General features: G+C 37.8%; 1 protein-coding gene across 1 annotated transcript; it reads left to right on the top strand.

Moving 5' to 3' along the window:
• Positions 1 to 256: 256 nt before the first annotated feature.
• On the top strand, positions 257 to 13,288 carry adgre14 (adhesion G protein-coupled receptor E14). The gene is made up of 10 exons (XM_056454129.1): positions 257 to 422; positions 900 to 1,019; positions 2,453 to 2,634; positions 2,719 to 2,883; positions 3,756 to 3,959; positions 11,762 to 11,994; positions 12,082 to 12,148; positions 12,228 to 12,319; positions 12,392 to 12,554; positions 13,124 to 13,288. The coding sequence occupies exons 1-10, from the start codon at positions 257 to 259 to the stop codon at positions 13,241 to 13,243; spliced, it is 1,512 nt and encodes a 503-aa protein (XP_056310104.1). The 3' UTR covers positions 13,244 to 13,288.
• Positions 13,289 to 27,590: the final 14,302 nt, after the last annotated feature.

Below are 27,590 nucleotides of genomic sequence, written 5' to 3'. Positions count from 1 at the left end.
ACACACAAATGACAACATACTGACAAACATGAAGGGAAATGACGTGCTATAAATAGGGGAAAAAGGGAATAACAGGCAGGTGGAAAGAATTAGCAGAAATGATTGGTGCTCCTGTGATTGCAAATAAAAACAGGTAAAACTAGGTCATCTGTAAATGCAAGGTAGGAGAGGAGAGCAAGAACGCAAGGTACGGTGACATTTACATGTAACTTTATTTATTTGATGAATTATTTAGATGGTGACCAGCCTTTTAAATATGGTCCTCGATGCTGCAGCAAATATTTCAGAATCATCATCAGCCAACCCAAATAAACTGACCTCATATGGAAACCGTGTGTTAAAAAACAACGAGGAACTCATGTCTACATTAGTGAAGCCGACAGACACAAGTGCCAATGTCAGTTTTACTCTTGCTGATGTAGGTAAGTGGAGACACTGTTATTTATTTTACAAGATGATTAAGAGGTTATATATTATATCCTGAGCAATGTTGGATCAAAGGTGATAAACAACTACAAATTAATCTTCAACAACTATATACTTGTCTGTCAAATTAGACAGATGTCAAGGTGGCCAGTGATGAATTCAACCTCAAAAACCATGAAAAATGAAAACTTGACTCAGACTTCTTTAAAAATATATACTATTGTTACAATTAGATTCAGTATATAGATGTTTCCTTAAAAAAATATTTGTTGCAGTGCTTCAGTTGTTCAATGTCCAATGTAAACCCTTGGTCTTTTGATGTTCTGAGACCCGAAGGGTTATTTTACTATATCGTGTAAAATGCTTATCTATAAGAAATAGACTAAGTATTTATTAATTGACAAGATAAATATCTAAATTAATACTAGAATTAAAGTAAATTGGCTCATGACTCTTTGTTTGTTTTTAATTAGAGGGACGAGTCTTCATGGTTGGACCACATGTCATTTTAGGTGAAATCCCTCGACTTTACACAACAAATTGCTCTATTGACATAGATCTCATTGGCATTGCCAAGAACAACAATGAAACAAGTATGTGAAGTTCTGTGTGAATTAAAAAGTTAATAAATATGTATTAAATACAAATACAGCAGGGATGCCCAATCTTGCTCCACCACTGATCAAACACAACTAAGCCAATTAAGGCCATGTCCACTTCTATGTGGGTAATTCTATAAACAGAGTTTTCCCTGATATATAATTGGCTAAGCCAAAGGAAAATGAATGAATGATTTCTCATGTGGTCAAACAGAAAAGCATTTGGCATAATACTGCTTAAGAATGTGTGTGTGTCACATAAGGGTCTGGGACAACAGAGGTGAGGATCAGTGCAGTTTATTTAAGAGCTTAGTCAGACATGCAACGGTCAAAACAGGGGCAAACGGGAGCATAAAGGAAATCCAAGAGTGCAGTCAAATGGTCAGGTCAGGTGGCAAAACAACCAGAAGGATAAACAAAACAAAGGTCAAATTTGTGTATAGGTGTGTCCCAAATCACATACCTGTGCACTCTTCTATGCAATTTTGTAGTATAAATAGTGTAAGTGCGTTCACACTGAAAACTTTAAAAAAGAATAAGTGCACTTTAATTACTTGGATGATGCACTTATTTAACCATTAATATGAAGTGTGGACTGTCGGACACTTCACACATTCAACAGCCACTACTTTGCTCACGTAGCAGAAGGGGCCAATCGCACTGATGTTGAATTACAATATTTATTTTGGATTGAGAAAGCACTCCTATGAGAGTGATTATACGATGGTGTATGCAGTTATACTCATGGCAGGTATTATTTGGTAGTCTGGTCATTTATTTCACTAATCTTTATTAATTCACTATCTGCCAACCGTCAAACATAATCTGGGAAACGGTTTGAAATTCTGCTTAGTAAAAAAATGTTACATTTGGGATGACACTACATACATATACTATGCTGTTGAGTGTGTAAGTGCATAAGTGCATAGTGCATAAGTGTATAGTGTGCCATTTAGGATGCAGCTTATGTGTGAGTGAACATTGAAGATAAGTTATCCATTTTTTTCAATATATAAAAATGAGACAATTTTTTTATATTTTGCTAAATGAATAAAAATAAACTGAATTAACTAAGAAAAAATATAGGCCTTAAAATTGCGTGTGAATAATTTTTATTGTAGTCATTCTTTTCGCTCTTATGCATTAGGTAAACAACGTATTAGTTTTTTGTATTTCCATTTAAAGATACTTACATTTTGTGGGTTAGGGTTAGTCCCATGAGAAATAGTGGTTTTGAAAATACCTATGTTTGTGTGGATAGAGTCTAAGCAGGACCTTCAAGAGCACTTGGTAATTAAAGACAGATGTGTTTGATCAAGGTTGCAGCTAAACTCTGCAGGAAAAAAGATCTCCAGGAACAGGATTGGGCACCCCTGCTTTACAGCTTTTTTGTTGTGCGCATTTATGGATCTGTTTCTATTCCAAAGGATCAGCTGCTGTGATTTTTTTGGGCTACAACGCAATGGAAAATCTACTCAAGGCTGACTTCTTCAATACAACAAATGATACAGTTAACACCATGATGTCCTCTGTGATCTCAGTGACTCTTCCCAAAACTACCAACACTGCACTCAGCAAACCAGTCAACTTCACCTTTAGACACATCAGAGTGAGAGACTGAAATGTGTTTCTTAGCATCTGAAAACTGCTGAAAATATTCACTCATTTTTTTGTTTTTTGTTTCTTCTTTCAGGAGTTTGACCCCAGTGGTTCCCTGTACTGTGTGTACTGGAATATCAGCGAGTGGATTGTAGATGGTTGTTCTGTGTTAAACACCAACAGCAGCTTCACTGTGTGTTCCTGTGTTCATCTGTCCACATTCGCTCTCATCATGCAAACCAGCAGCCGTCCACCAGAGGTACGAGAACATGAGGGCCGAAAAGCAGCACATATTTGAAAAAGCACAGGTTTTTAAAAAGGCTCAGCAATGTTTAGGTTTGTTGAGAAAACTGAGGAGTTTTAATATTGAGAAGGACATTTTGATTGTTGCTTATAAATCACTAATTTCATTTAGTTTATTATTTGAATTTCTATTTTTATTGGTTTATAGGGTTATAACATCTGGCAAACAGAAGACCAAAAAAAAAAAAAAAAAAAAAAACTAGCCTTTGCGCTAATTTGGGTACATTTACATTCTTGAGGAATGTTAATTAATGTACACTGCCCCTTGTTGTGAAAGAAATTAACAAAATAAAAATAAAAACTAAATTAAACATTGAATTTAGATTATTAAATTAAATATTGTAGCCACGTTTAACTCTCTCTCTCTCTCTGTTTAAAGAAAAAAAAAACTTCTAAGAGCTGTAAATGTAGTGAGTAAAATAATTGCTGAGAGACAAACACCTTACTGTAGAGATTTTTTACAAAGCTGAGAGGTTTCTGGATGCAGACTGGGTGCAGTTGCAAGCTGAGCTGCATTCATAAATAAGTCATAAATGTGTAACACTTTATTTGATGGTCCTTTTGAGTATTAGTAGACTGTTTGCTTAATATCTGTTGATACTGCTCCTTCAACAGACATTTAACTGACTATAAGAAATTTTGCAAGTACATGTTAACTTACACTAACCCTAATCCTAACCCAACCTAACAGTCCACCTATAATCTAATGAGAATTAGTTGGCATGTAGATGCAATCTAACTTAAATTCAACAAACAGACCATCAAAATAAAGTGTGACCTTGAAATGAATTGATTTTGGCACTTGTGTTCTCTGACATGTTTCCTCAGAGTGACTCTCTGCTGAATCTGCTGAATGTGGTGTGTGTGATCGTGGGGCTGCTATTCTTCAGTTTGGCCTTGTTGACCTTTGCTCTTTGTCCGTGTCCTGGAGTGAATAATGTGGCCCGAATCAACATCTGCATCAGTCTGCTGTTGGCTCACCTTTTGTTTCTGCTCACACAACAGTTCCTCAGCCTCATTCGCCGTCAGCAGGTGAGAATGAAGAAGAAACCCTTCAGCTCAGCACTAACTTTAAAGTCTGTGTGAACCAAAAGTTGCTGAGACTTTTATTTCAGTCTATTGATATACTTCCAATTGAAATTGAATATTGGGAGGGGGGCTTTCATTTGCACATCCTTCCCTCATAGCAAACTAAAGGTAAGGGGGGCATGGTTAAGGAGATGAATATACAGTTAGGTTAGGTTATGTCAGTTGAACTTCAATGGCATTGGATGCAGTCGTTGGGCTCTATTTTAACGATCTAAAGCACATAGCGCAAAAGCATTAAGGGCATGTCCGAATCCACTTTTGCTATTTTAAGGACAGAAAAATATGCTCTGTGCCCTGGGGCATGGTTCAACAGGGTTGTGCTTGTTCTCTTAATGAGTTATGGGTGTGTTTTGAGCAAACCAATCAGAGTCTCATCTCACAATCCCTTTAAGAGTCAGTTGCGTCGCCATGCCATGACACATTTGCTATTTACATGACGGACTTTGTAAGTGGAAAAACTATGAGAAAACAGTTAAACAAACCATCTGCAGTGTGATGATAAAGAATGAACCTCCTCCGTTAGGCCTCTTTACTTTCTCTTTACTTTACTTTTACTCTTTACTCCTTTGCCTTTGTGGATAAGGAAACTGTGTTGTACGCACTGCACTGAGGACATCCATTGGCCTACATATTTAATTTTGTTTGTTAAGCGCAAAGATTTGTTTAATTCAATTCTAATTTCCAGCAAACGAATAGTGTGCCCTAACTAACGCGCTCAGCGCTGGACATTAGAGCAGCTTTTAGTTGGTCAATGGTGCAGTCTATTTCAGTTTCTCAAAATAGTAACGCACCAACATTGCGGCTTAACACACCTCCTTTCTAGACCGGTACACCAATGAGTCCACAAAGTGGTACAAATGGCCCGTTTCCACTGAGTGGTATGATACGGTAGGGTTCGGTTCAGTATGCATTTGTGGCTGTTTCCACTGTCAAAGGGAACCTTTTGGCACCCTTTCGAAAGGGTACCTAGCACAAGAAAAGGGTACCAAAAGGTTGAGCTACACGTGCAGCTGAACGCTGATTGGTTACAGAGAATCGTCACTTGTGCGTGCGACAAAGACAAGAAACAACACAGAAAGCAGCGCCATTTTAAAAAACAAAGCAGAAACAATGTCTGGATTCTGCAATCAACCGTGGTCAACCCGGTAGTTGCAAACCTTCCTGGCCATAATCGACGAAGAGAAAGTGCAATTGGAACTTGATGGCATGGTGAGAAATGAAAAAGTTTTTCAGCATGTTTCTGAAAGAATGGCTGCCGAAGGGTTCCAACGGACGGCCGATCAGTGTCTTCTAGAATGCAAGAAGCTGCGAAGTGACTACCGTAAAATGTGGTGTGAAGCATAATAACTGGAAGTGGTTCGACAGCATGGACGCAATTTACAGACACAGACCGTCCAGTTTGGGGAGAAGCGGCGGCATCGATACGGCCACCTCTCTGTTGGAGTCTTTGATGGACTCTTCAGGTGAGTTGATAAATCAAACTAAATTATTAAACATAGAATATTTACTTTCTATGTTTAACTTAAGTGCAAGCATGTTGTCTGTTGATAGTTTGCTAGCCAGCAAGTCATCTCCCATTTTGTGTAATGTTATCATAAAGCTAATTTGTAGGCCGCCTCCTTGGATAGGCTTTAAAACCAATAAGTACATTATAAGTATTTTATAAGGCCTCACGGTGGCACAGTGGGTAGCACAATTGCCTCACAGCAAGAAGGTCACTGGTTCGTGCCTCGGCTGTGTCAGTTGGCATTTCTGTGTGGAGTTTGCATGTTGTCCCCGTGTCGGCGTGGGTTTCCTCCGGGTGCTCCGGTTTCCCCCACAAGTCCAAAGACATGTGCTATAGGTGAATTTGGTAAGCTAAATTGAGCGATTGAGCTAGAGGAGCACCTCAGCCAATGAGGGCAAAGGGGCAGTGGCTCTAGCCACCGGGTCACCCCCCTGTGCACGGCCCTGAAAGGGACTAAGCCGAAAAGAATATGAATGAATAACTACTTTTTATGTATGTATTTGTTATGCATTTTCAACTCAAAAATAGCTGTTAAGGACAAATACATCCAAGAGGGAAGGAACTTCCCATTGAGTGTTTCTATGTTGTAAGAGCTGTGTGTGTGTGTGTGTGTGTGTGTGTGTGTGTGTGTGTGTGTGTGTGTGTGTGTGTGTGTGTGTGTGTGTGTGTGTGTGTGTGTGTGTGCGTGTGTGTGTGTGTGCCTGTATTATGTAATTAACATGATCGTGTATCTATTCAGCTGAAGACCCTCCCAGCCAGCTGAAAACCACAGTGGGACTTGATGAGAGGTTGTCTGTGTGTACGACAGAGTTCCAGTTCGCCCTCAAGGACCTCAACACAAACACCTCTACAACCAACTTCATCACCTCAAAATGAAACCGTCGTGTACCATTTGGTGAGACATAAAATCTATAGCGAACTCTCTTTGCACAGTATTTTATTGATTGTTAGTAATACTATAAAATATTAACATCTTCCCTGTGTATAACTGAACGAATAGTCACATTGCAAAGGTAAAACAGTTTTTTAAACAGCCAACATTCCTGTCTGTTTTGCATTGAAGGCAAGAGAAAGGGTGGAAGGATGTTGCTGCAGCTCTGGCAGAGTTACAGGCATCTAATGAAAGGCATCAGGAATAGCTGGACAGGATGGAGGACCGCCTTGATCAGCGTAAGGACATGCTCGTAAGGGCAAGACGGCATGAGGAATTAACTCGTCAACATATGGAGCAGACGTCGAGCTTCAATCAGGTCTTCCTCAGCACACTCGGCCAGCTGGTGCAGGTGCTGAGTAGTAGCTGTAACCCAGCCTGAACATCCAAAACTTGACATATGAGCACTGACTTGAAAACGCTCGACACTTTGTTTTAACGTTTGATTACACCCTTTTCTTATTTTTGCGCTACATATTATATTGAAACTTTGGCCCAATCCCAATTCTACCCCTTAGCCCTTCCCCTTACCCCTACCCCTCGAAAATTTCGCAGAATACACCAGCCACAACAGCAGGAGTGTTACACCCAGAAGTAAGGATATCCACAAATTAGTATTTTTTGTGTTTTACCGTCATGCTTAAAAAAAAAAACGCTAAAATAAAAAACGCTAAATTTTACGATCTATAATCCATAATCATACTCTTGAATAGCAGTCCCACAACATTCTGACACTCGAATACCCTGTAAGAAAAGTCTAGTGGCTGGGAATGGGCTTTTTACAGGGTCTGCTATAATATTAATGTTGTTTTTCGTGTGTTTACATAGATGAATATGGCCACTGTGTTAAATGCACAGTATTACAATCTTATTGCCACATTAGATCGTTATGATAACATGATATCGTTGCCTTCAGTGATTTCCTGAACATAAATACCAAAAAATAAAACAACTGGAATAACTAGCTGTTGCGATCGTCTGATCTCATATAAAGCAAGAGATCGCGATGACATATGATGACATGTGCAGGTACTGTAGTGCTGTCCCAATTCTAAGGGGTAAATTTTGAAGCCCTTCCCCTTCACACTCGGTTTTAAGGGCCAAGGGGAATGGGTAGGGGTAGGGTTGCCACCTGCCCCTTAAAATACGAAATCATCACATATTTGAGAAAGAAATTGCCCTTCCCGTTTTGAATCAATAGGGGACTGGTTTTGTCCTGTATTTATCATATTTTTAAAGTAGCTTTTCATGCAAATCGTCCCACACGCATTTTATGAAGATGCCTCATTTCCTACTTTTGATTGGGTAGTTCTTGATGTCATCGTTAGTTTGATTGGTCTTTGTCCAGTGAGGAGGGCGGGTCTTTTAAGCAGAGTCTGTCAAGTTCTGTGGCTCTTGCGGGTCTGTTAGACGTGCGACAACATGTTTCCGGAGAGCAGCATTCCCACAATGACAGAGCTCACAAAAATCAAAGCACAGTCAGAGAGTTCTTCGTACCTCAAGTCTCTCCCGAAGCAGACAGGTAATGACAGTGTAACCATTATCAACAATAGTTAAGTTAATTGATAAATAATGCTAAAAATGTGACCCAGTCTGTGAATATCTAGCTGGAGTATTTTTTTTTTTGATTGTTTGTAATTTACTGTTTTCTGCATGAAATAAAGAACAGTCTGTAAAAAAAATAATAATATATGTATTTAATATTAACTGAGTAAAACCAACTCAGTCAACAAATGAAATCACAGTGAAATGAATGGCTACAGTCTAACTTTATCTAAGATTTGGCCTGGTTTTCACACACTGGGTTACAAATTGTAATTTTTAAAAATTCTGTAAATACAATGTAAGTGGATCACATTCATAATATTATGATTTGTTTGTTAAGGTTAAGTCAGGCACATAATCTTCAATTTATTTAATAAAAAAATATTTTTTTTTATTAAATAAACTTCTGTCTTCTTTCTCGGCTGAGGTTACTTCTGCAAAGCAGACATACTTCCGTCAGAAAGTCAACAGTGCCACCAATCCTCGCTTACTTTTTAAAACATTTTCCTCCCTCCTCTAATCTCCTCCTCCACCCACATCCTCCACACTCACTACTGATGACTTTGCTATATTCTTTTGCACCAAAACTGCAAAAATCAGTGCTCAATTTGCTGCACCTACAACAAACACGCAAGATACACCACCAACACCACACACACTCACCTCTTTTTCCCAGCTCTCTGACTCTGATGTGTCCAATCTCGTGCTATCAAGCCATGCAACCACCTGTCCGCTTGATCCCATTCCCTCTCATCTCTTGCAAGCCATTTCTCCTGCAGTCATACCAACACTGACTCACATAATTAACACATCTCTTGACTCTGGTCTATTCCCTACTTCATTTAAGCAGACTAGGGTAACCCCACTGCTAAAGAAACCCAACCTGGATCAAACGCTACTTGAAAACTACCGACCGGTATCCCTGCTTCCATTCATGGCCAAGATTTTGGAGAAAGTAGTGTTCAATCAAGTCCTGGACTTTCTTACTCAAATCAACCTCATGGACAGCAAGCAATCTGGCTTTAAGAAAGGCCACTCAACTGAGACTGCCCTGCTCTCGGTCGTGGAGGATCTCAGACTGGCTAAAGCAGACTCTAAATCATCTGTCCTCATCTTGCTGGATTTATCAGCTGCTTTTGACACTGTAAACAACCAGATCCTGCTATCTACGCTTGAGTCACTGGGCGTCACAGGCACTGTTATTCAATGGTTCAGTTCTTACCTCTCGGACAGGTCATTCAGGGTGTCGTGGAGGGGAGAGGTGTCCAACCTACAGCATCTAAACACTGGGGTACCTCAGGGCTCTGTTCTTGGGCCACTTCTCTTCTCTATCTACATGGCATCTTTAGGAACAGTCATCCAAAAACATGGATTTTCCTACCACTGCTATGCTGATGATACCCAGCTATACCTCTCTTTTCACCCTGATGATCCCTCGGTTCCAGCTCGCATCTCAGCCTGCCTGTCAGACATTTCACACTGGATGAAAGATCAGCTTAACCTCACGAAAACGGAAATGCTTGAAGTTTCTGCCAACCCGACTCTTCAACATAACTTCTCAATCCAGATGGATGGAGCAACCATTACTGCATCCAAAATGGTAAAAAGCCTTGGAGTAACGATTGATGACCAACTAAACTTCTCTGACCACATTTCTAGAACTGCTCGATCTTGCAGATTCGCACTCTATAACATCAGAAAGGTCCGACCCTTCTTATCTGAACATACAGCTCAACTCATTGTTTAAGCTCTTGTTCTCTCCAAACTGGACTATTGCAACTCTCTACTAGCCGGGCTTCCAGCTAATTCTATCAAACCTCTTCAGCTGCTTCAGAACGCAGCTGCACGAGTGGTCTTTGATGAACCCAAAAGGGTACATGTCACTCCGCTACTCACCCGTTTGCACTGGCTGCCAGTTGCTGCTCGGGTCAAATTCAAAGCTCTGATGTTTGCTTACAAAGCGACCTCTGACTTTGCTTCTTCGTATCTGCTCTCACTTCTGCAGATGTATGTGCCCTCCAGAAACTTGCGTTCTGTGAATGAACGTCGCCTCGTTGTTCCATCCCGAAGAGGGAAGAAATCACTTTCCCGAACTCTCACATTCAATCTGCCCAGTTGGTGGAATGAACTCCCTAACTACATCAGAACAGCAGAGTCACTTGCTGTCTTCAAGAAACGACTAAAAACTCAACTATTTAGTCTCCACTATCCTTCCTAATCTTAACTGCCTCTCTGGCTATACCACTAACTGTTCTCTCTCTCTCTCTCTCTCTCTCTCAAAAAAAAAAAATTACTAATGCTTAGCTTCTTAGACTTTACACACCTGAAACTTGTCTATAGCACTTGTTCACTGCTGCTCTTATAGTTGTGTCTTATAATTGCTTCCTTTTCCTCATTTGTAAGTTGCTTTGGATAAAAGCGTCAGCTAAATGACTAAATGTAAATGTAAATGTAATTTATTTAATAAAAAAATACATTTAATACATTAATATACAACATAATGCCCATGTAAAGAACATAAACTACTAATTGAAACTTTCCATATTTTTAAATTAAAAATAGGCTATATGAAACCTTTACTAGCTAATGTTTGTAGTTAGTTTATGTTTGTGCTGTTTCCATGTTTGAATAGGTGTTATTGCAAATATTGACAAATAAATATTACCACCCTTTAAAATTATGTTCATTAGTATGTTATCCTCTCCTCTAGGTCAATGAAGGTGTACCACACTATTAAACATAACATCAGCTATATCAGTGCTGCAGAGTTGTAAAAGAGAAAGACTGACTGCATCTATTTACCCAGATTTCAATAAAAATTAAATTGTGTTCACACTTTCCTGAAAAAAAATATACTTTAAAGTTCGATTTACCACCACTGGCATGCTATTGGCCCTGTATTGGGCATGTGGCCCCCGCTGCAGTATGCGTCTCTTATTTTTTTGTATTAAAAGTGGTAACCCTAGGTAGGGGTAGAAAAATAGAATTGTGATTTGGCCTTTGATGTGTATTGTTTCTTTTTCTATTCTATTTGTCTATTTTCATTATAAACCATTGTTCCCATTATTCTTATATCATGTGTTCCTCATCAACACCAAGCATACCTTAAAATAATAAATTTTCCTTAACAAAAACAAACGATGTTTGATCTTTTTGCAAATGTCTTCATTGTTAACTTCAGAATGTACTTTTACAATTACCATTTCCAAATATCTGTACTCATCCACATGTTCATTGTCCCTCCAATTATTAATAATAGGTGAAACAGTAATGAAGTCTTTTCAAAAGTCTATCATCATATCTTTAGTCTTTGCAATATTTAAATTAGGACTATAATTTGCACAGCAAGAAACAGTCCTCCACAACAGGCACATGAGATTTCGGCAGGATTTACCAGGAGACTCACAATTCCACTGTCATCTACAAAATTCAGTACGAACCTATTGTCAAATATACTTTTCCAATCATTAGTATATAATATAAAAAGAGGAGAAAACACACCCCAGAGGAGAATTAGATGCTTTGAAAAACTTCTATTTGATGTTTAGGGGGATAACACTCCAAATGCAGAAGCAAATGGTCAGACTTTGAATATCAAAACAGTTTTTGTTGTTGTTTTGTTTTTTTTTCAGTGGATTAACTTGCATGAATGAATTATTCACCTTCAGAATAACATTGTGAGCTAGCAAAATAATCACTGTAAAGTTTGATTTCATGCTGACTTTAATAAGAATCATCATAACCATCTCTCATGCTCCCCAGGTGTTGTGCGTGCTGATATCAGGCCTTCTGCACTTCCTCTTTCTCTCCGGGTTTGTGTGGATGTTTATTGAAGCTGTGCTGCTCTTCATCTGTGTGAAGAACCTATCCCAGATCCGCTCTCAAAAGAGGAAGGTGCTTCGCAACAGATTGCTGTGTGTGTTTGGATATGGGGTTGCTCTAGTTGTGGTAGGCATTTCTGCTGTAGTGGTTCCCAACAGCTATGGCAGTGAAAAGTGAGTTTACTTCAAATGATTAAATTCTCAACACCTTCATCCGTGTTTGTGTTCAGTGTTCATTTTACTCCATCTTCCTCCAAACAGATGCTGGATTAAAATGAATAAAGGCCTCATCTGGAGTTTTTTGGGACCTGTTACCGTCATACTAGCTGTAAGCTTGTTTATTTTTTTAACATGATCTTTATTTATAAGGAAAACAGTGTGATTAATACAGTTTTTTTACTCTACAGTTAAACATAATTCTCTTCATCAGCATCGGCATCAGTTTAAACTCAGCCTTCAAAAAACTGAACGCTGACGTTTCACAGTTGAAGCAAACCAAGTAACAAACATTATGATTTGATCATTCTATAGTAAATATAATGTGGACATTTAACTCTTTATTGCTTTGTAGGATTATAATGTTTAAAACCCTGGCTCAGTTTGTGATTCTCGGTTGCTCCTGGATTCTGGGTTTCTTCACTAATAGCAGTCAAGTGCTGGAGATTCTCTTCCTGATCTTGAACTCCCAGCAGGGAACCTTCATCTTCCTGATCTACTGCGTCCTCAATAAAGGGGTCAGACATCACACTCTAACACAAAGTTATCTCTCTCTCTCTATATATATAAAACCTATCCCAGGTAGCACAAGTATGTCTGTAAGATGAATTGTAAAGATAATTTGGTCTAAATGACATTTGCTGTGCACAAATGGCGAATAAACACCTGTAAAAGGTGTGCTGTGTGAATATTCAAAATTTCTTTCGCAGATGAGCATTTTCGCAGAAGACTGATAAGTCTTTCAGATATAAAATAAGATATGAATATGTTAAGCGAGAGATTTAAATAATCTTATAATTATTCTATGAAATTATGAATATTCCAATTTTTAAAGACATTCTAAACATCTAATTAATGTAAAAAAAAAAGACTTCAAATAGACATTTTGCTGATGAGCAAATACTCTGTTCAATACATCTTCTGAATATAAAAACGAACATCAAATAACATTTCCATGTTGTACCTGTGCTCTCAAGGATTTTGCTATTTTGCCGTTTTTATAAATTTTTCATCAGAAAGTAATCAGTTGGAAAATAAAACGTGAATATGTTAAACCAGAGGTTTAAATACTCTCATTATTTTCCAGATCAGGCAAGAGTACAGGAAGCTCTTCACATCTCTTTGCTCTGGACTCAAACCCAAAAACTTCAATTGGTTCTCAGAAAACACAGAGGACAGTACAATTCAGGGTGTGCAAATGAAGTAACATTCTATCATTATTTGCATATTAAACTTGACAGCTATGACTTTCACCATCTAACATCTTATAATATAAATAATATAGTTGATTTTATTGAAAGAAATGTTGTAATATCAAATCATCATATCAAAGCAATTGTTTTAAACATCAAAAATAGCCCATATCTTAACACAGTATCACACAATCCAAATTTAGCTATTGACTTATGAAAAGGGAAAAGTACAGTGTCTTTTTATAATATATAAATTTGTTTAGTTGTATCAAGAGCTGTTATATGTACTGGGGTGTAGAATTATTCAAGCAGGAATTATTTATACAATTATACTGGAACACCTATATATGGCTATATATGTAACTCTATATATGTAAATTTTGAATATTGATGAAACTTGTATGACTGCATTGTGGCAAGTATCCCACACCCTGTTCAGGCCTTGTTACATTGTACATACAAACAGTATTACTTAATTTAAACATGAAAAATAAGTAAGACTAACATGAAGCTGTATATTGTTAATTTTCATAACTGAACATATTGCTGTGTTCTCCTATAGGTTCAGTTCCTTATTGCTAAAGGAAGTCGCAAGCATTTAAATATAATTTATATTTATTTCATTGCATGCTTCCACAACCCCAAGCAAAGAAGCTGAAAGAAAGTGAGTGTGATAAACTTACGAAAAAAAAAAAATCTTAACCAATGTGTTGCAATCGGGTGTAAGATAAAGGTGCAAGGAAAAACCTAAAAAAAAAAAAAGGTTTTCACACTGCTGCCTTAGAAGAAACTTATCAGTTATTTTATATTGCAATAACAATTTACAATTTGTACTGTATTCAATGAAATAAATGCAGCCTTAGTTAGCAGGATGAGCTGGTGAGTGTTATGAAATATAATAACTCACGCCAAATGGAAACAAAAAAAACTTCCGCGTTTCGCAATGTGTGTGTGTGTGTGTGTGTGTGTGTGTGTGCGTGTGTGTGTGTGTGTGTGTGTGTGTGTCTGTCTGTCTGTCTCTGTGTCTGTGTATGTTTGTCTAGTTGACCAGCATTTGCAGGTTGTAAATTAAAGTGGTTAATTGCTCTCTTATTGTTCCCTGTAGTTACAGGGTAACTCTTGAAGGTATAGTGTAATAAATGTACAAACATGCACTATATTTTCTTTACACTGTAAAATATTAATAAAAATAAAGGTTTTTAGCAAGCTGTATGTTCATTTTGCTGTGTAATATGTGAGTGTTTTGGTTCTCCAAAATTTTGCACACTAAAAACATTTTTGCACTCCATATGGATACTATTAAATATTCATGTCTGCATTATAGACTTTGAAGTAAAGATTACTTGCTTTTCAGTTCATGTTTACTGTAAATTCAGTGTTACTTACTAGTTGGATAATAAACTGTAACGTGTTGCTGGGTCGAGTCCGGGCTGGACCAGAAGACATTTCTGTCTGGAAATTGCATGTTTCCCTGTGTCTGTGTGGGTTTCCTCTGGGTGCTCCAGTTTTCCCCCAGTTATAAACAATATGAGTGAATTAGATAAATTAAATTTGCCATAGTGTGGATGGGAGAGTGTCTGGGTGTTTTTATATATTCGAACATTACATTAAATGCAGAGATGGCAAAAGTGCACATATCCTTTACTCAAGTAGAAGTACAGATATTCATGTTTAAAACGACTTTAGTATACAGCCTGAAATATGTACTTAAGTAAAAAAATATTAATTACTACTACCTGTTTTAGTTTTCACTGTGGTAACCACACATAATGTATGGTAACCGGTGGTAACCACACATCGGATATACATCTATACAAATTAACGCACATTTCAAATTTTTTTCTATTTTTTTTTTCAATGTAAAGATTTGATTGATAATTTTCAGCTGCAATGTAGCCAAGAAATATTACTTTACAAAATTTTCCAACAACACTGCTCGAAAGGTCACCGTGTATCATCACTTTGTCCAAAACCTAACTTTACGGCTGTTAAGAACAACAGCTGCCATACTTGTTTACATACTCTAAAGCCTAATTTTGTAGGCCTATATTTTATAACTAATAAATGTCTTAAATTTAACATGTTAAAAACATATGTTCTTTTTATCTTTTGATAAAATAAAAAAATAAGAATGTATTTGACAACAAATAATTTTTTTCCATTATCTAAAAGCTGCTTAATTTCTTTTAAACAGCAACACTCATGCGGTTTGTGTGATTTTACTATTTGTTTTGTTTGTTTTCAGAGTATCGTGTATATTTTATTTAACGGATAAAATCATTAATGCTGTTAATAAATTTTTGCATCATCTTTTTTCACTTAATAAATTCCTGATCCTTTGCATTACTTTTTATTCATAAATAATCCCAATTTGAAATACTTGTGATGTTCTAAAATATTTATCCAACAACAATATAGCTAACAAATTCAAATGCAGACTACAATAGTGATATGTAGTGATTTAACTGTAGCTCATATCTTAGTTCTTATCCAGTAAGACTATGAATATACTTGCAATTAAACATTCTGTAATGATAATAGCAAGCCAGGATGACAAAGCAGAGACTTAACTCAGAGTCGTTAAACAGACCTGTGTTGGGAAGGTTGTGGGTTAGTTGACAAACTCGGTCTTGCAGATTGGTTGGTACATACAGATGTGGCTGCTGAGAACACAAATTTCTTAATGCGCAGTATCGTGCTGTGCTGCAGCAGCAAAGGCCGCCTTTTTATTTAAAAAGAAAAACACTTTTCCATTGTCGGGCCAGTGCGAGCCTAAGATCCCATGTTCCATATTTGTAATAAATAAATATAAGAGAAAGAAATAACATTGCTACTGGTCAGTTTAAGATATTCCATAAAACACCTTATAGGCTAGGGGTCTTTTTTTGTTTATTATCACCCTTAGGTTTCCCTTTTAAATTTAAAGGTGTTGCATAAAATAATAAGGCAGTTTTAATTTAATAAGTGATATTTCTTTGCTGTGTCCTCCTTGATGTTTTAATAACGCATACTATTCTTTACACCTCAATAAAGACACAGCAGCCAATAACTTTCATTGCGCTCGATTCACAGCTCCGTCGATGCAACTAGTGGCTGGGTTTCTTTCTTTCTTTCATTATTTTGGGGATAATACAAAATATGAAAACAACAGAAAGACATACAACTTTACAAATTATGTGTCCACTTTTGTAGGCTCAACACAATAGTGTTATATCTAGATAAAATAGCCTAAGCTTCACTGAAATTATTTAAAGAGTTACAAATATCGAATCTAATAAAATCACAATAATTAAATAAACCAATATAAAACAAACAAAAGCTATAACAATTTAGGTATTCACAATACAACTAAACCGTTTCAAGCCATTTTTAACTTTCATTTTACAAAGTCATATCTAAAAAAAAAGATTTTAGATATTTTCTAAAAACAATAAACAAGGGAGGAGTTTTGAAATATTATTGATTATGTATTTGGATACCACAATATTAATCAAATCGTGGAAACAGAATATTTTTTGGGTAAGTGAAACCATCAGAAACTACCTTATTTTCTGTGATCCAGTCCTGCAGCGCTGCTTTACAAACGGATTAGAAAAAACTGCATGAAAAAATGTTCTATGGCCTTAAACAAATGTTTATGATTTTATATGATGTTATATATATTTTATGTGATGTTTTAAAAATTTTAAATGACATTTTAAATGTAGAGCTTTATTAGAAGGATATTTAATATTTTAAATCGTAAATTAAAAAGGTTTAGAAGGATTTTTAAAATTTTATGTAATTCTTTTAATTAATGTAATTTAATTGATTAATCTTTTAATCAAATGATAATAATAAAATGATGGATTGTGGATAGTTTCTGAGTGCAACGATATAAGTCTATAAGCCTATAAATAAGCCTATAAGTATAATAAGTTAATAAGCCTATATTTTATTACTTGCTCTTATGCCCTAAAACACTTTTCCTTTACCTGAAATGGTTTCCTTTACTTAAGATAACGGAATAATATGCAACATATTTAATGTAATCTTTTAAATAAAGGGGAATTACCTATTAATTGTCATATTACCTAGCCTAGGGAAAAATGTATGTTTTAGGTCTCTCCAGAACAATTGGGCTGAATGTTTGACGGCGTCTATCAAAATGAGGATGTTATTCTGGACTATGGGCTTTGTGAAGCCTCGATTATCCCAAACTTCAACATCTTTTAGATCTCTCCGTTGATAGCCAACCGACAAGTTTTTGGCACTCGATGGGGCCTAGGTAGAGTGATAATGTCATGGTGGGTGATTGACATTCGGCCCGGTTTTTCACAGAACACATCCTTGAACAGACCAACCAGGGCCTGGAGCTCCACCATCTGGGCAGCTGAGAGCTGTTCTTCTAGACCACTGGTGGTTCCATAAAGGCCGCCAGGGGATGCTTTCCAGCTCTTCATTAGATTAATGTGTACAGTGTACAAACCCTTCCATGGCGCCAAGAATTTTGATGTTGTGGTTGGTATAAGAATCATCACTCGGTCACTAGGTTTAAATTCTCTTGATTGGGCAGTCTAGATGGTCCCGGACAATGGGCATGACTTTGTCTATGAATTCCCTCATGTCCCGTATGTGTTCAATCAAGCGATGTGGTGTTGGCTCCTGTTCCCAGGGCTGCCGGGCCACATCTAACAAGCTATGGGGTTGACGGCTGAATAACAGTTCAAACGGAGTGAACGCTGTGGAAGTCTGAGGTACGTCTCTGATACTGAACAACACGTAAGGGATCATGATGTCCCAGTCGTGCCCATCTTCAGCCACCACTCGGCGGAGCATCTGTTTCAAGGTTTGGTTAAACCAGTTTGACGAGGCCATCAGTTTGAGGATGACATACAGATGTTTTCAGTTGTTTAACCATTAGGAGGTGGAAGAGGTCGGCCATCAGCCAGGACATAAAGGGGGTGCCCTGGTCGGTCAGTATTTTTTAGATTAGATTAGATTAGATTAGATTAGATTCAACTTTATTGTCATTACACATGTACAAGTACAAGGCAACGAAATGCAGTTTAGGTCTAACCAGCAGTGCAATAGCAGTAAGTGCAGGATATAGGTATAAGTTATAAGATTAGATTTAGATTAGATTCAACTTTATTGTCATTACACATGTACAAGTACAAGGCAATGAAATGCAGTTTCGGTCTAACCAGCAGTGCAATAGCAGCAAGTGCACGATACAGGTATAAGTTATAAAGTGCAGTTATAGAAAAACTATGGTAATATTTACAGATGGATGTACTATGAACATTATATACAGGTTGTATTAGCTATGAACAGATTTACAATAAATGAATACATGTACAGGATGCTATTAATAATCAGGAGTGTGCAGATAGATAAACATAATTACAAATGTCCATGTGCAGTGGGTATGTACAGTTCAAATAAGTGAATCAGTGCAATGTAGTACAATGAATATGTGCAAACTTTAAATGTGCAAATGTTAAATTGTGCAGTGATTGTGAGAAGTATAAGTTAGAGGAGTGTGTGTGGGGGGGGGGGGGGGGGGGGGGGGGCAAAAGAGTCAGTGAGGGGCAGAGTTCAAAAGGGAGACAGCTCTGGGAAAAAAGCTTTTCCTCAGTCTGCTGGTTTTTGTCTGGGGGAGCCTGAAGAGAAAACAGTCTGTGAGCAGGGTGAGGGGTGTCCTTAAGAATACTGCGTGCTCGTGGCAGACAGTTTTTCTTCTGGATGTACTCAATGGCTGGCAGTGTAGTCCCTGTGATGTGTTGGGCAGTTTTTACCACCCGTTGCAGTGCCTTACGCTCAGCAACAGAGCAGCTTCCATACAAGACTGTGACGCAGTTGGTCAGGATGCTTTCTATTGTGCAGCGGTAGAAGTTCACAAAGACAGCTGATGAAAGCTGGTTCTTCTTAAGTTGCCTCAAGAAGAATAGGTGCTGGTGAGCCTTCTTGACCAGGCTGGAGGTGTTGGTGGTCCAGGAAAGGTCCTTTGAGATGTGGGTCCCCAGGAACTTGAAGGATGAGACAGGCTCAATGGCCATCCCATTAATGTGGATGGGATCATGTGAGCCTGTTTGTCCCTTCCTGAAGTCCACAATGAGCTCCTTGATCTTGTTGGTGTTAAGGAGCAGAATATTGTCAGTGCACCAAGTGGCCAGATACTGTATCTACTCCCTGTAGGCAGTCTCATCATTATTGCTGATTAGACCAATCACTGTGGTGTCATCTGCAAATTTGATGATGGTGTTGGATCTGCTCACAGGCCTACAGTCGGTGGTAAAAAGGGAGTAGAGGAAGGGGCTCAGCACGCAGCCCTGTTGTACACCAGTGTTGAGTGTGACGGTGGTGGAGCAGATGTGGCCTGATCTAACATTCTGAGGTCTGTTAGTTAGAAAGTCCATAACCCAGCTGCAGAGAGACGCGTCGATGTCCAGGTCCAAGTTTGATCATTAGCTTAGAGGGTATGACAGTGTTGAATGCTGAGCTGAAGTCAACAAACAGCATTCGTGCATAAGTGTTTTTATTGTCCAGGTGTGTGAGGACAGAGTGCAGTGCTATGGAGACGGCATCTTCTGTGCTCCTGTTGCCACGGTAGGCAAACTGATGTGGGTCCAGTGTGGATGGCAGAGAGTCTTTCAGGTGTGCCAGGACCAACTGCTCGAAGCACTTCATGATGATGGGTGTGAGTGCTACAGGGCGGTAGTCTTTCAGGCATGTTGGGCTGGAGTGTTTGGGCACTGGCACAATAGAGGTGGTTTTAAAGCATGTTGGCACAGTTGCTAGGTTAAGTGACCGGTTTAAAATGTCTGTGAATACCCCAGCGAGCTGTTCTGCACATGCTTTGAGGGTACCGTCTGGTCCAGCAGCCTTACACACATTGATCCGACTCAGTGCGGTGTAGACTTCTGAGGAGGTGAGTGTGATAGGTGAGTGGTCGGTTAAGGGATTGTTCCTGGTGTAGGGTTCTGTATTGTCTCTTTCAAAGCGGGCATAAAAGTCATTTCGCTTGTTCAGGAAGGAGACATTTGTGGCTGTGGGGGTGGACTGGCTTGGTTTGTAGTTGCTGATGGCCTGGATGCCCTGCCACATGCACCGAGGATCAGAGTTGGAAAAGTGCTCCTCTAGCTTTAGCTTGTAACAGTGCTTGGCCTTTTTGATTCCCCTCTTCAGATTAGCCCTGGAAGTGCTGTAGGCCTGTGCATCCCCTGATCTGAAGGCAGTGTTGCGTGCCTTCAGCAGGAGGCGCACCTCCTTGTTCATCCATGGCTTTTGATTTGGGTATGTGGTGATCTGTTTCTGGGTTGTAACACTGTCTACATTGGTGTTGATATATTCCAGAACAGAGGAAGTGTAACTGTCAATGTCTGTGTGAGAGCCACATGTGGCCTTGGAAGCAAACATACTCCAGTCTGTGTGTTCAAACCTGTCCTGGAGTGTGGAGTCCACCCCCGCTGGCCACACTTTGATGGTCCTTACTGATGGCTTCACACGGTTGATGAGGGGTGAGTACTTGGGGGTCAGGAACAAAGAAAGGTGATCTGATTGACCCAAGTGGGGGAGGGGGGGGGGTCACAGCATATGCTTCAGCCATGTTTGTGTAAACTTGGTCTAAAGTTTTGTTTCCCCTTGTGTGGCAGAAAAGGTTTTGATGGAATTTGGGGAGCACTGTCTTTAAGTTTGAGTGATTTTGAGTGATCCCATTTCCACTGGGATTCCCACTCGACTACATAGCAAAAATAATTCTTTTGTGATTCCAGCAGATGTGGCTTTCTTCAGGGGAATTGCTTCGGAATTGACTCTGATGTTCTTGAAGCTATCCAGGCGCTCAGTGTAAAGCTTGATCATACTCTTACAAAAGTATCATCGATTGAGAAAACAACTGAACTTACATCGGCCAAGGTTGATGGTTTAGCAACTTCTGTGCAACATCTCGTCGCTGATGTTAAAGCTCACAATGTCTGACTTTCCCACATGGATGCAGAACTATGTGCTTTAAAAGATGAAAATGCATCGCTGAAGGCTAAAATATCTGATGCGCAACATTACAGCCGGCGATGGGCACTTAAATTACATGGCTTAAAAGAAGCAGATGGGGAAGACGTTAGACAAATGACTGTTAATGCTCTTGGAAATGTTGTCCCGAAGATTCAAGACCAGCTGGATCGTGTGGTGGATGTGGTTCATCGTCTTGGTCGCAAATTGCCGTCAAACGCGAATCCTAAGAGGGCCATTGTCATTCTTTTTTCAATGCGCGTTTTCCGTGACAAAGTCTGGAAGGCTGCCAGAAATTCAAAATTTCTACAAGATAACAACCTTCGCATCTGAATTTCTGTCACCTGAAGATGAAGCAGCAAGAGAAAAACTGTGGCCGATTGTAAAAAAGGCAAGAGAGGAAGGTAAAAGGGCTGTATTCTGTGGTCAGTGTGCATTCGTTGAAGGGAAAAGAATTGACGTTACTTGACTGTATATTATATACTAGAGGCTTCCTTAAATTACAATTCTAGTTTGTTTTTTACATTTATGATAATATTTTGCTGCATCTCTTGATGTTTGTTAAATTTTTTGCAACTTCAAGACTATAGGCTAGGTCTTGCAGTTTGGTAGGTTGTAAAGTGAATCCTGTTCTTTTTTCCTTTAATTATTTATTTAGTTTATTATCACTTTTCGTCCGTTTGGACTATAGTTGTTAGTGTATGGTATTTGAGTTCTGTTCTTTAAGGATAGCATCCTTGAATGTAAGGGTTATTCGAGATAACACGAAAAGGAAAGCTTTATTTCTTTACTTGAAACGAACTGATGCCGACTTTGTTTTTTGTCAAGAGACTCATTCCACAGACTTGGGTGTAAAATTTTGGAAATCACAATGGGGAAACTCTACTTATTTTAGTCATGGAACTTCACAATCAGCAGGTGTAATGGTTTTGATGCATCGATTTAAAGGAGATGTACTTGACTTTGTTGCAGATGAAAATGGAAGATGGTTGATTCTAATTTTTAGACTGGACAACACAACGTTTATAATCTGTAATGTTTATTCGTTATAATTCTAATTCGTTGAATAAGACTTTTTTTGCCAAAATTTCTGATTTAATTAATCACAAAAAAAACTATTTTCATGCTTCATATATTATATGCTCAGGCGATTTTAACGACTGTAAAGATGGTTTGATTGATAGATATCCCTCTCTTACCCTCCAACATGCTGGTCAATCCAATCTGGCATTTTTATAACCCTGTGAAATTAGAGTACACATGGTCTAACAAAAACAAATCTTCACAATCTAGAATTGACTTATTTCTGATCTCTAACACAGCTTTACGTTATGTTAAAGAAATTGATCATAGACATGCTCCATTAACAGATCATAAACTTATTTATTTATCTCTTAAAGGTTCAAAAGAAAATTCTAGTCTTAGAGAATATTGGACATTTAATAATAATCTTCTTAATGATAATTACTTTAATACCTGTGTTTAAAATATTGCAACCGATACTTTTGGAGGATTAAAAGATAAATTCAAAATTAACTGGGAACTTTTTAAACATAATGTAAGAAAAATAGCCATAAAACGTAGTAAAGACTTAAAAAAACAACAAACAAAAGGAAATGGAATTACTGGATAATTTACATATTCTGGAACAGAAGAAAATTCGTACTAAAGAAGATGAGGAAGAGTTGACTAAAATTCTATCTAAACGTGATCTAATGTACCTGGATCTCGCTAAAGGTGCCTTACTTCGTTCTAGAGCCAAATGGCTCGAAGAGGGAGAAAAAAACACAAATTATTTCTTTGCTCTAGAAAAAAGAATCTTTAAAAGAAATTCGTTAGCTGCATTGAATATTAATGGAAGCCTTTGTATGGATCCCAAAGCAATTTCCGATTATGTTTTTTCTTTTTACAAAAATTTATATACCTCCAATTTTGATGAAAACAATTGTGATAACTTCATTAAAATAATTAATCAAAATATTCCTATTATAGATAAAGACTTTAATGATTTATGTAATTCAAATATAACTACTCTTGAATTGAAAGATGCACTACTTAAATCGAAAAAAGGTAAAGCACCTGGTATAGATGGGTTGACTGTAGAATTTAATTTACATTTTTGGGAACACATTGAAAATCCTCTATATAGCATGTATATTAAATGTATTAATAGTGGTGAAATGTCTACCTCCATGAAACAGGGAGTCATCTCGTTAATTGCTAAACCTGACAAAGATTCACAATTTACTGTATAGAAAACTGGAGACCGATCTCACTTCTAACAATTGATTATAAACTTATAACTTTGGTATTTGCTAATAGATTACGTAAAGGTTTAAATAGCATTATTAGTGAATGTCAAACAGGTTTTCTAAAAGGTCGCCACATAACTAATAATATTAGACTAGTGCATGATCTCTTAGATTATGCTGATTATGTAGATGATGAAGCTATTATCCTTTGTTTAGATTTCTTTAAAGCATTTGACTCTGTTGAACACAAATTTTTGTTTAAAACTATAGAGTGTTTTGGTTTTGGGAATAAATTTTTAAAAGTCATCAAAATGTTTTTCACCGATATTAATAGTTCTGTAGTCAATAATACTTCTACAAATACAAGATTTAACATTTATCGTGGAGTATGTCAAGGTTGCCCAATTTCCCCATTTTTGTTTTTATTACTTGTTGAATTATTGGCAATTGGTATTGTCAATAGTGTGCAAATTCAAGGTCTCAAAATCTTTGATAGAGTTTTTAAGATTTCTCAATTAGCAGATGACTCAACCTTATTCTTAAAAAACGCTTATTTTATCCCTTATGCTATTTCTTTTATCAATACTTTTTCAAAGGCTTCCGGTTTAACTTTAAATCTTTCTAAATGTGAAATTCTCCCTTTACACAGTTTAAAGAATAAATACATAATGAACATCCCAGTAAAATCCTCTGTCAAATACCTTGAAATTTTTGAAACAAAAAATATCCTTAATAAAAAAAACTTACATTTTTCTTCTAGAATAAAGAAAACAAAAGCAGTGTTAAATTGCTGGTTACAGCGTGACCTTTCCATTTATGGACGTGTCTTGATATGTAAAGCTGAAGGTTTATCTCGATTCGTTTATCCCGCTTTGTCTTTATTTGTTAAAGATTCTAATTGATATCAATAAGACCTTTAAGGTCAATTGGATTAAGAGATGTCTATCCACCCCCAATTCCTTTTGGAACCATATTCCTCATATTCTTTTAAACCAAATGGGTTGCTTAATTTTTTTTTTTTAACATGTGATTATAATATTTCTAAAATCCCCTTTAAACTCTCCAAATTCCATCAACATCTGTGGTAAAGTTATTAAAGTTATCAGAGGCAATCATTGCGGAATAAAGGTAATCAAGTAGCCATTAACTAGCATGAGTAATTGTTTGTTTAAATTAGATTTATATTATTTCAAAATACAAATTAAAACATAATTAAAAATCTTGACTTTGTGACATTATGCTGCATTAATCACCCCTGTAGAAAACACTTCGTAAAATTAAAATGCAAAATCATTATCCTCCAGTAATTGCTAAATTAGTTGCTATGTGCTTTTTGAAAGAAAAAAAGTTGCTAGGGTAGTATGAATAGTTGCTAAATCTAGCCACAAAATTGCTAAGTTGGCAACACTGAAAACAGTGCTGATCAGGGCAAAGTGCGGAGTTGGACAGTTCCATTTTTGTGCAGAGGGGGTCTTTAAATTCGATTGACAAACTTACAAAAACTAAAGTGGTCTGTTAATCATCAATATCATATTCCGCCCGTTCTTACACCCGTTACATGTTTTCATTGCAGTTTTTTTTTTGTTTTTTTTTGCTGCTATCTCTGTGATCTCTGGCCAGGGGGAGGCTAAGCCTACAGGGGGAGGCTAAGCTTTCCCCAGCCTTACACAAGCTCTGCCTATGACTGTTGATATCAATATGAGTATTAATATGGCTATTTCTAATGAAACATTATATGTTATTTTATTATTTGACTACATGTTTTATATTTTAAGGTTTTTTTCTCTAACTTGTTTACTTATTTTGTCTCTGTTTTAATTGTCTCCGATTGTCTGTAACATGTTATAAAGGCAAATAAACACTTAGAAAATAAAGTATTCTGACTTTTTTCCAACAAATTTAAACATTGCAACGAAGGAACCCAACTAGTAAACACCAATCTGATAGGCTGAAGCATCACGTCATCATGACTCAGTAAAAATGATTTGCAAGCATTCGGCACGTACTTCAGAATCAAGCGGCCGCTTTGCACTGTTCATCTTCTATCGGTTACTATTTTCTACTCAGTTGAAGGTAAGTCCGGTCCACCAAGTTATTTAATACTTAATTGTTCTTTTATAGTGTTAGTTGTTATATTAAAGTACCTAAAAGTGCTTTGGCTAAGTAGAATTAGCATGGCATCTGCAAGTGATTAACAACACGACTGTCTCCATATACAATATAATCACATAACGTGTAATGCTAGTTTGATCTGTTTCTTTGGGTTCAAAGCACAACGTGACTGTATTTGCATCCTACATAATATTTTGCATGCTATAATGCTGCATTATGTAGTTTTATAATTAAGGTTTTAAATAAAGGTGGATTAATAAAGTCGAAGAGACAGATTATGCGTGAACACTACATGACTGACTCAAACATTGAATTTAAGCAACATGCTAGAGATTTTTATGGTAAAATTGTATAACATGCAAGAGTCTTTGTAGATGTGTATTTTATCATAATATTTCTGACTGTTTAATACATTATAGTAAATATGAAAGGCAACATAGACTACTTGTGTTTGTATTGATATCTGCTAACTGTATGCTAATTCATAAACCTTTAAAATGTAGTCAGATGATTGAATTTGATTGAAATTCAATTCCTGGAGGGCCACAGCTCTGCCAGTCTGTGGATAATGATTTGATTTGACAATTTTCCTTCCTGTTAATTTTCCTTCCTTCCTTCCTTTAAAATTCACTGTTCATCATGGCAGCTTTAACATTTGCTGAGGTGGTTTGTAGTAATCCAATATTGGTAGTGGATGCGTAATAAACAAATCATGCATAGTTTTTGCTTCCAAATTGCAGGTTGCCTTTGCAAATTCCTAATCGTTTTTTTTCTAATTGTGCAGATGCAGTCATGAAAATTGAGATCATCAGAATGACCACATCAGAGCATCTAAAGCATGCGCTACAAAGAAGTGGAGGTGGACTTATATATGTTAGGTTAACGTTAAACTTATATGAAATGAACTTACAAAATTTTCCAGACGTTAAATTTAACGTTTTGGAAGGCCCGGATAAAACTTTAGTACATCTGAGACTGTCATCCAAAGTTGTAAGTATTCATTATTGTCACGGATTGGTCAGGCTCTCACGATCCCCACTCACGAAGATCACCATCACCTGACTTCTAATGAGCACACAGCTGCATCACATTCACGAGCACCAGATAAAAGCACAGCACTCCAGTCGCTCATTGTCCGGGCTCGTCTCGACGAAAGCGGACAACTGAGCGACCACTCAGCGTAGTCATCCTCAGCTAAAACAAACGCTTTACTTACCTGTTCTCTTTGTATTCCTCCTAGTCTTCCTGGTCCACCCGAATCGTCCTGTCTTCCAGTCCTTCCAAGTCTGTGTCATCCTCTGTCAGCTGTATCTGGTGTGTGCTGTCCATCCTCGTGTATTCCTGTTACCCAGCCACGGAGGAAAAGACCCCAACATCATTCCTGATCCTCCTGGCTATCCTTCATGTGCTCCTTGTTGTCATTTAATAAACACCCTAACGTTTCCTTACCTCTGTCTCCTGTCCGCTTCATAACAGAAGCCCGGACCCATAACGACGACAACATGAGCACCCCCGATCACTTTCAAGAGCTGGTGGACCAGTTGAAGCGGATTCTACAGCCACCAGCTCCACTTTCCAACGCACCACCAGCACCGAGCACTTCCGCCTCCACAGTTTCTTCTTCGGCCCTTCCTTCCAGTCCCATGGCCCGACCAGCGCCCTACTCAGGCGGAGCGGGGGAGTGCAATGGTTTTCTGTTACAATGTTCCCTCATATTCGAAATGCAACCTTCTCTATATCCCACAGATAAGTCAAAGATCGCCTACATCGTATCACTACTCTCTGGGCCTGCACTTAAATGGGCTGAGACGATCTGGAACCAAGCCGGGCCGGTCATGAATTCCATCACTACCTTCACGGAGTATTTCAAAGAGGTGTTTGGACGTTCTGATGGGGAAGTAGCCGCTGGAGAGCAGCTGTATCATCTAAAGCAAGGTACTCTATCTACACAGGAATATGCTCTCCGGTTTCGCACTCTAGCAGCTGCAAGTGGATGGAATGAGAG

Source organism: Danio aesculapii, chromosome 3 (assembly GCF_903798145.1).
Source record: "Danio aesculapii chromosome 3, fDanAes4.1, whole genome shotgun sequence".
Classification (NCBI taxonomy): Eukaryota; Metazoa; Chordata; class Actinopteri; order Cypriniformes; family Danionidae; genus Danio; species Danio aesculapii.
This window is presented reverse-complemented; position numbering and strand designations above follow the sequence as displayed.

Excerpts from the sequence above, each read along its gene's own strand:
- adgre14 (XM_056454129.1), top strand. The coding sequence starts at position 257 with ATGGTCCTCGATGCTGCAGCAAATATTTCAGAATCATCATCAGCCAAC. Across the intron at positions 11,995-12,081 it reads AACAGCTATGGCAGTGAAAA|ATGCTGGATTAAAATGAATA; the intron begins GTGAGTTTACTT and ends TCCTCCAAACAG. Across the intron at positions 12,149-12,227 it reads CTGTTACCGTCATACTAGCT|TTAAACATAATTCTCTTCAT; the intron begins GTAAGCTTGTTT and ends TTTACTCTACAG.